This window comes from Typha angustifolia, chromosome 4 (assembly GCF_048772165.1).
Source record: "Typha angustifolia cultivar Huaian chromosome 4, ASM4877216v1, whole genome shotgun sequence".
NCBI lineage: Eukaryota > Viridiplantae > Streptophyta > Magnoliopsida > Poales > Typhaceae > Typha > Typha angustifolia.
The window spans coordinates 9,717,220-9,732,642 of record NC_133242.1 but is presented as its reverse complement, the minus strand read 5'-3'; the positions used below and the strand labels follow the sequence as shown (position 1 = coordinate 9,732,642).

Below are 15,423 nucleotides of genomic sequence, written 5' to 3'. Positions count from 1 at the left end.
GTTCGACGACGCATATGACTTGAAATGTAGACTAAACGGCTAAAAACTCGGTGGGGCCTAAAGTGCCTCTGTAATTAGGTATATCTAGGGAGGGTTAGCTCTTTGTCCAGCTCATATCTAGCTTTTGGGCTCATGAATGATTAAAAAAAAATTCTTCTAGTGTTTAAAATTTTTTTTATTTCTTTTACTGTGGAGAAATTGCTTAATGGTTTAGCTCGATTCGGTTGATGGCTCGGCAATGCGGTTAGCTTCGAACAAATCTCGATGGTATTTAGTTTGAAACAATTATTCGACGAGTTGGCCCTTTGTCTAGCTTATATCTATCCTTCGGGCTCATGGATGATAAAAATAAATTCTCCTAATTTTGGCCAGGAGACTCGACGATATTAATAATTTAATATTTTATAAAAATAAGCACATTATAAAAAGTATTATTATTAAATATTATTTTAATTATATAAAAATTAAATATAAAATATTATAAATCTCCTAATAATATAGTATTTAATTATTGTATTGAAGTGGATGCAATTCTTCTGATCCTTGAACTTTTTGTACAGCTTGACTCTAGGCTCTAATATTATGAATCAAATTTGAACTAATTCGAATGTAAGAAAAATTGTATAAATTTATATAGATGTACCCTCGGAAATTAGGATTCTAATGGATCTATTTTCATGAAAATTTAATGTCTGGATGAAAAAATATTAATAAAATAGTGAAGTAATGTCAAATAGGGCACAACGGTAATTAACCGACGTTACGGCGGTCATCGAAAGGTAGTAGTAAAAGTAGGGTGGCTGCTCGTAGAAGAAGATGGCTAAGATTTGAAAGATCGAGATACTTGTATGATTATGATTTACTCCTAAAAAGATAAAACGATCTAACGACTACGGTAAAAGATAAAGACGAAAATATTAGCTTGGCTAAACTCATATTCCTTTAATGATAATTATTAACACATGTCCACTAGGAGTAAAAATCTATAGCGGATCGGATTCATTATGCGGATTATTCGATTTATTTAAAATTCAAATAATAGAATAAAACTAATTAGCTAACTTGACTCAATTCGATTTTAACCTATGTGGTCAGACCGTAACACCTAAGAGGTGGTTTATTTATATAGTTTGACTATTTGTTGATTGTTTATTTAACCTTTGGCTATCAAAAGATCAGTTAATCCTAGCTTTGCTTCTTTGATTAAATATCAGAATTGGCTTTGGATATTTTTTTTAATGTTTCTTGCCACTTTTCCTTCTGCATTCTATTTGTCATCTTCACTGTTGGTGGATTGGATTCAAGAGTCTGAAGGAGGTAGCTGGCATATACCAACAGTTTTGGGTGATAGTACATTGAAACACCTTGCAGGTGGATTTATGATACTAGAAATACTACTATGGAATGTGAGCTGGTAACATCTTTCTTTCTTTATAGTAAGAGTTTTGTATGATCTACTCAAAGGACGATGAGGACGTGTTATGGGTCCGAGAGACAACGCGAGGTTGGGAAGAAGTAGACATGATCATTGGGTGGGCCGGGTCGGGTTCGGACTGAGTTTTTTGGGTCAACCGGACTTAAGTATTTGTTCACAATCCGACTCATTAATCACTTGGGCCAGGCAGAAATAGTCTAGCCCGTTACCGTCCGTCAGCCTGACTCATCAATCATTCGGCCCAACCCACATTTTAGCTATTTTTAGAATTTTTTTACTATTAACTTATTTTAAAAAATATTTATTTTCCTCTATTTTAAAATAATAATAATAAATTAAAAAAATTTAAATGTTTTTTTTATCTTTTTATTTTATTTTATTAAGTTTATTCTCTAAAAAATTAAAATAAAAAATATAAGGCTAACTAAGAACTTAGCCTCAAACTAAATAAGACTGAGATTTATTTATCTACAACATAGATTTTGATTACACACAGCTTCTGGGCTAAAAATACTAAGATAAAACTAGAATAATTTATATCTTGTAATTGGAAATCTTTTCCTTTTCTCAAACGCAAGGCAGAGGAGTACAACAACACGAATAAGACATTAATATGAAGTGCTGGTAAAATTTATCTAATCTACCTGTGATAATGATACTGACAATTATACCCAGTTTGGACTGGGCTAAACCCGGCCCATTAGCCCACCTATTTAGCCCGAAAACCCACCTATTTAGCCCGCAACTTGCCACGCTAAAAACCAACTAAAATTTTGGTACTATACCGTTTTATGTTTTACATGTTAACCTTACCAATTTTATACACAAAGCCGAGTTTTTGACCAATCTATACCTTTTTTTTAATTTATTTTATAGAAATAAATTATCTCTTAGATTTATTACCAAATAGAGTCTAATTTAAAAATACTAATCATTCAGTATTTTTATCATTAGGTAATTTTTTTTCTTAACTGCTGAAAGATTAAATTAAAAAGAGATATATATATATATATATATATATATATATATAATATGTTAAATTAATCGGTGTTTTAAGACTAAACAAAAATGTTGAACTAATTAGGGTTTTTGTTTAGAGGTAAAACTCTTATTAATTCAATATTTTTATTAGGGTCAGAATAAAATTGAGGGCAGTCTATTTTGGTGAAATTAAATTGAAATAAGGCTGGTTTGGTCAAAATCTCCGCAAAGCCCCCTAGTCTATCCACCTCATTGATCATTCTCATTGTAACAACCTCTGCAGCCACGATACCAATGCCACTGGCTCTTTCCCCCTCCCTCTTCCGCGCCACCACCTCTTCCGCCTTCTTGTCCAAATCCCTCTTCCTCTTCTCCCCTCCTCACTACAACTCCTACTATGTACGCCGCCGCTTCTCCACCAACCCTCTCCTCTCTCTCAGGCGTTTCGCCAAACACCCTTCCTCCAAATCTTTCCGCCGCACCATGCCTTCTTCCCCTTCCTCTCGCTCCACCCAAACCTTAACCCCTGAAAACCCTAGCGCTCCTCCTTCTACCACCAAGGCCAGGCGGAAGGCTTGGCGCGAGTCTCCCGAGGGTCTCCTCCGGCACGAGCTCGACATGTGCTCCAAGCGCGGCGACCTCCCTGAAGCCCTCCGCCTCTACGACACTGCCGTAGCCACCTCCGTCAATCTGTCCCTCCACCACTACAATGTCCTCCTCTACCTCTGCTCCTCCTCGGAGGATGGCAGCGGCATAGAGAGAGGCTTCGAGATCTTTCGGAAGATGACCTCAGACGCCGTGGAGCCCAATGAGGCCACCTTCACCAGCGCCGCCCGCCTTGCTGCGTTGAAACGGGACCCAGCCCTTGCCTTCGACTTGATCAAGCGGATGTCGGCGGCTGGCATCCCACCAAAGCTTAGATCATATGGCCCGGCTCTCTTTGGATTCTGTGATGCCGGGGATTTTGATAATGCCCATGAGGTGGAGTCGCACATGGCCACCTCGGGTGTTGTTCCCGAGGAGCCTGAGTTGGCTGCGCTCCTTAGGGTGAATGCCGGTAAGGGGAGGGGGGATGATATGTACCGGGTGCTCCACCGGATGAGGCGGATTGTGAGACAAGTGTCAGATTCAACGGCAGAGGTTATGGAAGGGTGGTTTGGGTCTGAGGCAGCCGCGGAGGTGGGGATGGAGGAGTGGGATGTGGGGAGGGTGAAGGAAGGGGTGGTGAAAGGTGGGGGCGGTTGGCACGGGCAGGGGTGGTTGGGAAAGGGGCAATGGAGTGTGGGAAGGAGTGAGATGGACGAGGATGGTACGTGCCGGCGGTGTGGGGAGAAGTTAGTGTGTATAGATATCGATCCATTGGAGACTGAGGACTTTGCGAAGTCCCTTTCCGCCTTGGCTTGCCAGAGAGAGGTCAAAGCTGATTTCTTGGGCTTTCAGGTTTGCTTTCCATTACCTTAAAGGAGTTTGCTGATTATCAATGTTAGTTTAAGTAAACTTTTTTTGAGAAAAAAGTTCTTCTCTTTTCTTTATCGACATTATGACACTAGGTAGGGGCGAGGAGTTCCTAGAGATGTAGCTTAAACAAGAAGCAGTCGTTGGCACATATCCTGTTAGATGGTTTGGCTGATTTTGTAACTTTTGTTTGTGTAAACTTACTTCTTATTCATTAGGAGTGTTGAAGGATGCTTTTTGTATTTACTTTTAGAAATTATTATCTTTTTGCTCCTATTGGTTGGAAGGAATGATGATAAGGGTTAAAAGATGTCCATCAAAGTTATTGTTGTATTGTTCTGTTATCAATTCTAGCACAAAATCTGCTACAATAGAAGTAGGAAGGCAAGGCATAGACAAAAGACATCTTACATGAAGTCCAAGTTTGTATCTTTGTAGTGTATTCTCGTATAGTCAATTACTCATTGATTGCTGAAGTTTTCTTTGCATATTACTTGCATATCAATTTGTAACGATGTTGAAATACTACTAATAGATTTACTTTGACTGGCTAATTTCAGATTGGAATTATAGCCATAAAATTTCTTTTTCATTAGTGTTTCCTATGACTTGCATGACTTTTGCAATAAAATAGTTAGTATCTAACTTAGAAAGTGAACTCAATACAGGAATGGCTCGACCGTAATGGCCCATTTGATGCTGTTATAGATGCTGCAAATGTCGGCCTCTATAATCAAAGGAATTTCAGCTTTTTCCAGGTTAGGGCATTCATTGTGCAATTTAATTTATTTTTTAAAATTTTAATGTTCTTACCATTTAGTTTTATATAGTTAGGTTATGGTAATATTGTTGATATTTAGATAATCTATAAAGAACATTTCTGGCAGCTAAATTCTGTTGTAAATGGAATGCGTCAAATGAGCCGGTCAAATAAGTTGCCACTTATTATTTTGCATAGCGGCCGTGTAAAAGGTGGTCCTGCAAAAACCCCAGACAATAAGAAGCTTATAGAAAGCTGGCGGAAGTCTGGAGCACTATATGCTACCCCTCCTGGTTCAAATGATGATTGGTAAGTTCTCCTTATCGTATTATCTGTCTGCTACGAGATGAATCTACAGCTGACCTTTGCAGTCGAAAGGACTATGCAGTTGTATGATGTGACTATTCATGATATCCCTTTCAAAGTCCTTCAATCAGTTTATGCTGAGCAGTGTTTGTTCAGATCAGAAATAAGAGGAACGCGAACATGTATAGATAAGAAAAATAAGCAGTATATTACTGGAAAGAAAATACTAGATGTTTTCTCCTATCCTTGTATAAGTCCTGGATTCAATCCATTTAATTTTGACAAATTTAATCAGGGAGGCAACTAAGATTCTAAAGTTGAAGCCTGCTGATTTAGTGTTTTAAGGTACTTTTGAAATCACACAGCATTGAAAAAGGAAGCACCTTTCCGGCAACAGTGCTTGGATTCCTGTCCAGTGAAAGTGTTCTCCTACATGCTTGTTTTCAAAGGAGTTCGATAGTCAGGACACATGCCCGTGACATGCCCATTTGCTTAAGGACAAGGATGTTACTATGACATTTACCTGACATTTTGTCAAGCTAACATTATTCTTCTCTTCAAATTTCAGGTATTGGTTGTATGCAGCTGTAAATTGTCGTTCACTGCTTGTGACAAATGATGAGATGAGAGATCACTTATTTCAACTACTAGGAACTAGCTTCTTCCCCAGATGGAAAGAGAAGCATCAGGTATGTATCTATTCATTTGTGGCCTGAACATAATAAATAATGGTACAGGATTTACTATTTGCAATATTTCTCTGTTTCTCAACTTTTTGATTGCTATCTTGTAATCTATGTTAGGCACTGGATCTAACAGTTCTAAGTAATGGTCAACCATGGTTATCTTTCACACTGCATTTTCTACTGTTTTCTGCCAAGTTTGTATTCCACATGCTTTCATTTTTCTATTGAATTGCAATTGTAATCCTGAATATCACAATCATCGGACAGGTAATGCTCAATCTACTTCATGATATACTATCTGCCTTATGATAAGTCAATAGAAAAAAATGCTAAAAATGCTTTTAAGTTTTTGAATTAATTTGCGCTTATTTAGATGATGACAAACTTGTTATCAGTATCTCTGTTTCAAAACCTCCAACTAACTTGTGGTTATGTTCTTGTGCTTCCATCTGGATTACTTTCTGAAATTCAATGTGTCAAGCCCATTTCACTCTTTGCAGGTGAGACTAACATTCTCCAGAAAGGGTCCGGCTTTCCATATGCCTCCACCATACTCCATTGTTATACAGGTGCTAAATCTATAACCTCTCCATGCATCATACTTCATTTATTCTCACATGAATAGTTGGTTGATACAAGTAGTGAACTGCTTCTTTCTACTAAAGTGTGATCCATAGCTTTTCAAATAAATCACACATATTAGTGTCAAATCAAATTAAGAAGAATGGTGTTCCTTTTGTGTGGCAAATATGTTTTGCTACTAAATGTGGCTGGTCTACGAAAGCACAGTGATGTCCGTCTACTAGTTATCACATTAATTTTCTAACTTTGTCCTCATCTAGTGCAAAAGCAATAAGCTGTTACTTGAAGTCAATGCAATTCTTCTATATATGATTTTTGAACCTTTTGTACAACTTGACTCTGCGGCCTAAGAGGTGGTTTATTTATATAGTTTGACTATTTGCTGGTTGTTTGTTTAACCTTTCGCTATCGACAAATCAGTTAACTCTAGCTTTGCGTCTTTAATTAAATGTCATAATTGGCTTTGGATATTGTTTCATTGCTTCTTACCACTTTTCCTTCTGCATTCTATTTGTCATCTTCACTGTTGGTGGATTCAGGAGTCTGAAAGAGGTTGCTGGCATTTACCAACAAATTTAGGTGATGACATTGAAACACCTCGCAAGTGGATTTGTGCTACCAGAAATACTACTATGGAATTGTCTCAATCTAGTAGACGATTAAGCCAAATAAGCTGGTAACATCTTCCTTTATTTTCTCGACAAGCATGTCTTCTCATACTTGTTCCTTCTTTAGTGCCAAGGTAATTATTCTTGTACTGTGATCTTTAGTTGGTACTTCATAGTGTTTATTTTTGACTCTTGGAATTTTTGTTGTAATTCTGATCAAATTACTTTCATTAGGTTCTTCTTTATACCAAAAGGAGCTGGGATGTGACTGTCTGCTCTTCTTTTCTTGTAAAACATAATTTGTATTGGGGCAGAGATTGTTGAAGGTTTTCTCTCGTCTAAGCAATATCGTTAACACCGGCCTATGACTGCTCCTTTTTTGTTGAGGGAAAAGACAATGCATTACTTCAAAAAAGGCACAAAAGACCTCAGCCGTCGAGAGTGATATCTAGGGTATGCCTATACATGAATCTAAGTAAAGATACTGGGGACACACTCAATCCACTTCAAGGAAAAGTATTGTTCTCTTCTCAAAGTAGCTGACAGGTCAGTAGAACTATTAGCTTTCCTAAAACAATGAGATATCAAGATAGAGTGAAAGCAAGAGATGAGATATAGCATATCAAAAAAAAAAAAAGCCTAAGCAGCCACAGGGGAGGTCGGGTCTTCTCATACTGGCTAGACCTAGCTCCTTTGCCATCGGCTGAGCTAGTCTGAGGGTTTTGACTTTTGCATGAAGTGGATTAGATGCAATGGTATGAACAATGCCCAAGGAAAGAGGGTGGTTATCTGAGTTTTTGGCCAGTAATCCATTCTAGTTTATTGTCCGGTTTGCATAATGGACCATGCGAATTTATCTTGATGGAGTCACAGTTTGAAGCTTGTCATTTTGCCTTGACCCTGGCCTGCTTTGGAGAGTTGGTCATCTGTCCAGCTCATATCTAACCTTCGGACTCATGAATGAGAAAAAAAGAACTTAAAAATAGTGTGAGGAAAGGAAAATACATCACATACTACAAGAAGAAGGAAAGGGAGAATAAAACATACCTCCTAAGGCTCCAATGATCACCCAATTTCACAATTTGGTGAATTATGCAGTTGGCAATCTTATAGAGTATCTTACTGGGATTATATTATTCTAATTAGGACTGCATTATTCTTTAAGCTATTTTTACTTCCATACACAATCATCATACTGTGTTTTCCAATTGTTAAAAAACTTGAAAAAGATTCTTTTCTTGGTGAATTTGTGACAGCGAGTTTGATCTCATAGCCTTTTTTCATAGCTTTTTACTAGCCACATTTGGCTATTGATCAAAAGGGAAGTGTTCTCTAGCTAAGTCAAGTTTGAATTATGTTGAGGAGAATTTTTTTGGTAGTCAAGCACTTACCCAAAGACATGATCTTCTGCATGCAGATCATCTATTTGCTAATCTTAAGAAGAGGTCAACTTCATATATGGGTTTTTTTTACAGCCATAGCTACATGTTAATTACCTTGACATGTAAAATTTGGTGATATATCCATTTGGTGCAGATTACTATTAGTTTTTGTGGAGATTGATTGCATATTGAGACTACAAGATGAGCTCTAATGATAAGAGACACCATTGAGAGGATAAGCGAAATAGAGAACATGGCAAAATCTATGCATGAGAATTTTGCACGACCTACTCAAAGTACAATGAGGACTTATTATGCACCCAAAAGACAACATGGCATTCGGAAGAGGTGGAGGCAAGGATGTAATTTTCAGTATCATCATCAGAGGTAGATTAGATAATTTTTGCTAGTACTTCATATTAATGTCTTATTCATGTTGTGTTTGAGAGAAGGAAAAGCCTTCCAATTACAAGATTATTGTATAGCCATATTTTTCATTAATAAAAATTTGATCCGTTTTTGGAGTTTGTATAAATAATTATGCTTGGTCCGAGGAATTGGACTCGAAGAATTCAACAAAACAGGACGCGAACTTGAACTACCCCGTTTGGCTGCCCAGTCGGCCGCACAATTTTTTTTCTCTCAAAACATACAGCATATGACTCTCCGAAAAAGAGCCAGTAGCAACTTGCACTCGACAACTAAGCCCCTCGTCCTCCAAGGAGAACCTGCTTCATCTTTTAAAATTCGAACTAGCTCAAATGAGTCTGACTCAAACTCAACCCTTTTATGTCCTTCACTCCTTTGGCTAGCGTGAAGCCAAATTTAAAGGCTCGGCCCTCTATCTCCAGCATAGCTTCGCATGGTGTCAGCTCCCAAGCTACAGTTATAAGGGAGCTGTCTGTAGTTCGCACCACTGCCTCTGCTCTGCCTTGATAGTCACTAGATTTAACAGCCCCATCCACATTAACTTTCACCCAACCCAGATTCGATTTCTACCATCGGGTCAATCGGTTTCTTATCGGTTCTCTACTTCCTTTTTCTCTCCAGCATATTCCTGCATGAGAGAGATTGCCTAGCGAACCACCACCCTCGGGTACTTCGAAACTCCTCAGAATACCTTTGCATTACGCTGCTTCCACACCATCCACAGTGTAATACCAAGCAAGTGTCGTTCTCCCTAGGCTCCTCACTCCAACGAGTGGTGAGCCAATCTGGCAACACCTTACTACTCTAGCCTTCCGACCAACCTTGACTACGTGCCAGCTCCCCCTAAATTTCTTTCGCCGACCTGCATGCGAAAAATAAGCGATCTATGCTTTTCTTGTGAATTTTGCATAGAGCACAATTCTCTTCTGCCCCCCACCTGGATGGCATGCAAATAGGCCCGAGTAGGGAGACGACCCTATAGAAGCTTCCAAGTGAAGAGCCTAACTCTCGGAGCCATTGATAGCCGCCACAACAATTTCTATCCCTCATATTTGTCTTGGTTAGGCACCTTTGCTTTAGACTCTCCCTTGTGCTTGGGCCACCATATCTAATTGTCTTTTCTAGTCATGTCCCAGTATTTCCCACCAGTTTGCCGAGCTGCCCTTCGGCCTCATGCACCAACTCACTGACCATCACCTTGTCATCCAGCATCCTATGGTGGATAATACATAGCTACCGATTCCATGGCATCGGTGAGAGCTAAGGTTTCGTAGCCGCCCTCATCATTTTTCCATTCCCGATCAGTTTACGGCACCCGGGCTATATAGCCACCGTTGCTGAGACGATTGCTCTCCAAACCCCGGATGCCTTCACCGGCCGGTGAGGTTCCTACAAGTTTAGCTGTTCGTATTTGGAGGTTCCTACAAGTTTAGCTGTCTGTATTCGGCACAAAGGATATTTACCCACGAGCAATCAACCATGCCAACAGCGCCAACCGTGCAGTCTTGAGCTTCCATACCTGTGTGATCCGAATCTATACTGTAGATAAGTCCAAGAAGTTTCGTCACTCTGAGTAATATAAATGTGGTCGTGTGATCCTCAACGTAGAAGGCGATTGTACCAGATTTCCTATCCTTGTATATAATTTTGTTCCCACTAGTATTTATTGTTATTCAATCTAGAAACAAAGCTATAAACGAGCTTGGCTACAGGCTATAGCTCATTTTTTACTATTAAAGCCAGCCGAACTCGGGCTCAAAAGTCAAAATAGCTTGAAAACAACCGTATCACGTGGAAAGTTACTCTTAATTTTATACACACAGTCCCGCTATTCTATCCACCTCGTTGCAACCAAACCAACCACCTCTGCAACCACGATCCCAATGCCCCTGGCTCTTTCCCCTTCCCTCTTCCGCGCCACCACCTCCTCCTCCTTCTTGTCCAAATCCCTCTTCCTCTTCTCCCCTCACTACAACTCCTACTATGTACGCCGCCGCTTCTCCACCAACCCTCTCCTCTCTCTCAGGCGTTTCGCCAAACGCCCTTCCTCCAAACCTTTCCGCCGCACCATGCCTTCTTCCCCTTCCTCTCGCTCCACCCAAACCTTAACCCTTGAAAATCCTAGCACTCCTCCTCCTACCGCTAGGGCCAGGCGGAAGGCTTGGCGCGAGTCTCCCGAGGGCCTCCTCCGCCACGAGCTCAACATGTGCTCCAAGCGCGGGGACCTCCCCGAAGCCCTCCGCCTCTACGACACTGCCGTAGCCACCTCCGTCAATCTTTCCCTCCACCACTACAATGCCCTCCTTTACCTCTGCTCCTCCTCGGAGGATGGCAGCGGCGTAGATAGAGGCTTCGAGATCTTTCGGAAGATGACTTTAGACGCCGTGGAGCCCAATGAGGCCACCTTCACCAGCGCCGCCCGCCTTGCTGCGTTGAAGCGGGACCCAGCCCTTGCCTTCGACTTGATCAAGCGGATGTCGGCGTCCGGCATCCCACCGAAGCTTAGATCATATGGCCCGGCTCTCTTTGGATTCTATGATGCCGGCGACTTTGATAATGCCCATGAGGTGGAGTCGCACATGGCCACCACGGGTGTCGTTCCCAGGGAGCCTGAGTTGGCTGCGCTCCTTAGGGTGGATGCCGGTAAGGGGAGGGGGGATGATGTGTACCGGGTGCTCCATCGGACGAGGGGGATTGTGAGACAAGTGTCAGATTCAACGGCAGAGGTTATGTCAGGGCCGTTTGGGTCTGAGGCAGCGGCGGAGGTGGGGAGGGTGAAGGAAGGGGTGGTGAAAGGTGGGGGCGACTGGCTCGGGCAGGGGCGGTTGGGAAAGGGGCAATGTTGTGTGGGAAGGAGTGAGATGGATGAGGATGGTACGTGCCGGCGGTGTGGGGAGAAGTTAGTGTGTATAGATATCGATCCATTGGAGACGGAGGACTTTGCAAAGTCCCTTTCTGCCTTGGCTTGCCAGAGAGAGGTCAAAGCTGATTTCTTGGCCTTGCAGGTTTGCTTTCCATTACCTTAAAGGAATTTGCTGATTATCAATGTTAGTTTCAGTAAACATTTTTTGAGAAAAGAATTCTTCTCTTCTCCTTATCGACATTATGACACTTGGTAGGGGCGAGACTTTCCTAGAGATGTAGCTTAAACAAGAAGCAGTCGTTGCCACTTATCCTGTTAGATGGTTTGGCTAATTTTGTAACTTTTGTGTATGTGTAAACTAACTTCTTAATCATTAAGAGTGTTGAAGGATGTTTTTCATATTTACTTATAGAAATTATTATCTTTTTGCTCCAATTGGTTGGAAGGAATGATGAAAAGGGTTAAAAGATGTCCATCAAAGTTATTGTTGTAGTGTTCTGTTATCAATTCTAGCACAAAATCTGCTACAATAGAAGTAGGAAGGCAATGCATAGACAAAAGACATCTTACATGAAGCCCAAGTTTGTATCTTCACAGTGTATTCTCGTTTGCTCAATTACTCATGCTGAAGTTTTATTTGCGTTAGAAGATCGATAGAAATGATCAGTTTAGCAATCCATGATTGCTAAATATATGGCAAGATAATATGTCATATAGGTGAATGTCTCTGATTTTCCCATAACAAACGATCTCTTCATTAAAATTATAGCCTTATTTGCTTCGGTCATTTACAGAAACTCTATTTTGGAGAAAAAAAAATAGAATCACTATTGAACATGTCTTCAAGTTCTTTTAGTGCTTAACATTTTTATTTAGTAGAAAGTAAAGTTTTTACAATTTTATACACAAAGTAATTTAGAAGATAAAACATAGTTAAACGTAACAAGAGAAATTGGGGGCCATTTGCCCCCTTGTGCCATTTTAGATTGATGATAGTATGATACTACCCTACAATTTATCCACATTATTGACTCTCTCTTTAACCAACTAATGGAATTGTGCCATGTGGCAGAAAGGAAACTCGAGAGAACATACTCCTCTTGCAACGGAGGCCAATTAAGTAAATTAACGAATTATTTGAGTTTAAGCATCACATGGTGGCGACGAACTTAAAAGGTAGTGTGAGAAGAGGAGAGGAAGAGGGAGAATAAAGCCAACCTGACAGGACTCCAACGATCACCCAATCTCACTATTTCACACCAAACCCCTCCACATCTCTAAAACAACCCAGGTCACAGTATTGGCTTCAAAGCTCATATGGACTCTAGAAGGCCATGAAGGATGAGGAGACATACCAACATTGATCTCTAATGGCTTCTCGTTATGCCTTTTATTGCAACTGTTGCTTCATGCCCACCATCTCTTATTTGATGGGTAGCAGACCCACTTCACTGGGCAGATCCATTGTGCTCATGAGCTTGGATAGGAGAGACTTCTATAACTCTCTGGTACTTAGATTTGTTTCCTCTTTTTCTTTTTCTTTTTTGTTTCAGAATTGATGGGTTTTTGCCAGCATAATATAGCAATAATGATGCTTAGATAGTAAAATTTCTTTTGTCTGATGGTCTCGGTGTGATGTGTTATAGAAAGATGAAGAATTGTCTAATCTAAAAATTGATGGGCAGGGGAAAAGGATGTGGGAAAATGATATTTTTATGCAGAGAGGAGATGTGATGATTTGAATAAGTATCTAATTATGTTTCTTGAGAGAGTTTGCAGAATATTTTAGGGTGTAGCATTTTATTCATCAGAAAAATCATACTTGTTTGGCGAATTATGCAGTTGGCAATCTTATGGAGTATCTTACTGGAAGATTTTTAAGCTTGTTCCTTTAAGCTATTTGTACATTCATATAAAGCCATCATACTGTGTTTTTCAATTGTTACAAATTTTTGAAAAATATTCTCATGGCTTTCTTTCATAGCCTTTAACTAGCTACATTTGGTTATTGATCAGACGGGAATTATCCAATAGTTAAGTCAAGTTTGAGTGATGTTGAGGAGAAATCTTTGGTTAGTCAAGCAGATTGTTGATTAATTTTGTATTAATTGTAGGGTCTCAGAGTAGCATTGCCTAAGGAAACTTTTGTGCCAGTGCATGGTCTCATTATCTGTTTGTTATCAGGCAGCCAGGCTATTGGGTCCTCCAACAACATTTGAAGCTTCAAAGTTGAAGGTAGAATTCATGGGAGAAGAAATAAACAAACAGCCTTTATGCACCATTCCAAGGGCATACACTCTCACACACTGTGACTTAACAGCCAATCTGACATTAGTTGTTTCCAACAGTATCAGCAGTGAGCAGGTACGAAGTATGATCAATGAGTTCTTCTAAGACCTTCTTCATACCTAGGAGTCCATATCGAATATATTGGACTAATTTTAATTGGCTACTCATTGACTTGTTGAAACCAAAACATGACTGGTCTACAAGTCTGGTGCCTGTACCTGGCATCTGTAACTCAAGCATTCTCATCATTGGTATCTAGTGGATTATGCTTTCAAACAATGCCAATCTTCATTATGTGATGACAGTTGCGGAGCTGGCAGACCACATTGCAAAGAGATGATGTTGTTGCCGAGTGGAAGAAGGTGAAAGAAGAGATGTCTTTGCATGTCCATTGCTATGTAAGTGGGGCCAACCTCTTTCAGGAAATTGCTGCTGGATTTAGATACCATATCTTCTGTAAGGAGCTACCATTGGTAAGTTAATGCTTCAACCTAAACTGCCCTCTTTGCCACACATTCACTCGTCCAGCAAGCAGTTATCTGTCTTAGGTAAATGACATTTACAGAGCAAATGTAAATATAATGAAAAATGCTCTTTAAACAGTATTTTTTGCTACATAAACATCAAGATCCTTTGTATTGTTTCTATTGCCATCTCAAACATAATAATTATGGTTTGCCTTATTTGATCTTCAGCCTTTGAGACAAGAAGATGTGCTGCTGGAGATAGTGACATTGGTAAATGACTGATTTTCTTGTTAATTCTTACTAGGTTCTCAAAGCTGTCATCTATGGAGATGCTGCCCTCTTCAGCCAACATCCTGAGTTGATGGAAGCTAAGGTCTGGGTGTACTTTCATTCCAAATCAAAGAAGTACAACCGCTTAGAATGCTGGGGTCCTCTCAAAATTGCTATACAGGTCAGATAGAAAATCCCTCAGAGTGTAGTGGCACAGGAGATTCTACTCATTGAGTTTTACAGCCTTACATGGTAACTTTTTACACTGTTGGCCAACAGAGAACATTAGATGATCTATCCGATGGTTTCCAAAGCTCCATTGCAGAAATCGCTCGGATGTTGGTTAGTCCTATAACAATCTGCAACAAATTCAGTATCTGCAACAAATTTGATCCATGAAGCAGTTCTTGAAGAATATAAAAGTGTTGCTATTATCCATTCTTTGATTGGATCATTCATCCTTCAGATTGAATTACCAGTGGAATTGTACTTTTCTGGTCATGCATGCAATACAATGCGGCCGTTAAGAAACGAAATACAGAGACTTGCTTCTGTGAGCAAGCATCAAAAACACTGATCATTGATTCTTTGTCACAACATTCTTATTCCAATAGAGGTTCTGACTTTCCTGATAGTATTTGTGGCATATTGCATTTGCACTTTGAAACTACTAACCCAAGAATGCTTTCTAAGTTAAAGAGTACGGTTGCAGTTGTTATGTTGGATATTTCTACTTTGACATATAAACCGGCACACTGTAGAACCTCCAATTACTTTGTCAATGTCAAACCAACCTCCAGATTTATCATTATAGAATAATGGAGGAAGAAAAGTAGATGCTCCTCTTTCCTGAGTTCATTAATAGCCTCCTCTTTTCAACCTCTTATTGGTATTCCAGGCGATGCAAAGA

At 39.9% G+C, this 15,423-nt stretch overlaps 2 protein-coding genes across 3 annotated transcripts; both read left to right on the top strand.

The window, feature by feature from the left end:
* Positions 1–2,645: 2,645 nt before the first annotated feature.
* Positions 2,646–8,718, top strand: LOC140758774 (proteinaceous RNase P 1, chloroplastic/mitochondrial-like). Of its 2 annotated transcripts, XR_012104149.1 has the most exons (7): positions 2,646–3,856; positions 4,540–4,629; positions 4,759–4,940; positions 5,506–5,626; positions 6,124–6,192; positions 6,745–6,947; positions 7,048–8,718. XR_012104149.1 is itself a non-coding variant. In XM_073095065.1 (6 exons), exons 1-6 carry the CDS (start codon positions 2,711–2,713, stop codon positions 6,883–6,885), a joined length of 1,749 nt encoding a protein of 582 aa, XP_072951166.1. In that variant the 5' UTR covers positions 2,646–2,710; the 3' UTR covers positions 6,886–7,066. The 2 variants fall into 2 exon arrangements, 1 of the variants encoding a protein (XP_072951166.1); XM_073095065.1 differs by having other exon boundaries at positions 6,745–7,066.
* A 1,738-nt stretch (positions 8,719–10,456) lies between these two features.
* On the top strand, positions 10,457–15,147 carry LOC140758775 (uncharacterized). The gene is made up of 5 exons (XM_073095066.1): positions 10,457–11,629; positions 13,672–13,851; positions 14,082–14,249; positions 14,548–14,694; positions 14,793–15,147. The coding sequence occupies exons 1-5, from the start codon at positions 10,508–10,510 to the stop codon at positions 14,910–14,912; spliced, it is 1,737 nt and encodes a 578-aa protein (XP_072951167.1). The 5' UTR covers positions 10,457–10,507; the 3' UTR covers positions 14,913–15,147.
* Positions 15,148–15,423: the final 276 nt, after the last annotated feature.

Bases quoted from the DNA above. Each gene is read 5' to 3' on its own strand.
- LOC140758774 (XM_073095065.1), top strand. From the start codon at position 2,711: ATGCCACTGGCTCTTTCCCCCTCCCTCTTCCGCGCCACCACCTCTTCC. The intron at 5,627-6,123 runs GTATGTATCTAT...CACTCTTTGCAG, and splicing joins GATGGAAAGAGAAGCATCAG to GTGAGACTAACATTCTCCAG. The intron at 6,193-6,744 runs GTGCTAAATCTA...TGGTGGATTCAG, and splicing joins CATACTCCATTGTTATACAG to GAGTCTGAAAGAGGTTGCTG.
- LOC140758775 (XM_073095066.1), top strand. From the start codon at position 10,508: ATGCCCCTGGCTCTTTCCCCTTCCCTCTTCCGCGCCACCACCTCCTCC. The intron at 11,630-13,671 runs GTTTGCTTTCCA...GTTTGTTATCAG, and splicing joins CTGATTTCTTGGCCTTGCAG to GCAGCCAGGCTATTGGGTCC. The intron at 13,852-14,081 runs GTACGAAGTATG...ATGTGATGACAG, and splicing joins ACAGTATCAGCAGTGAGCAG to TTGCGGAGCTGGCAGACCAC.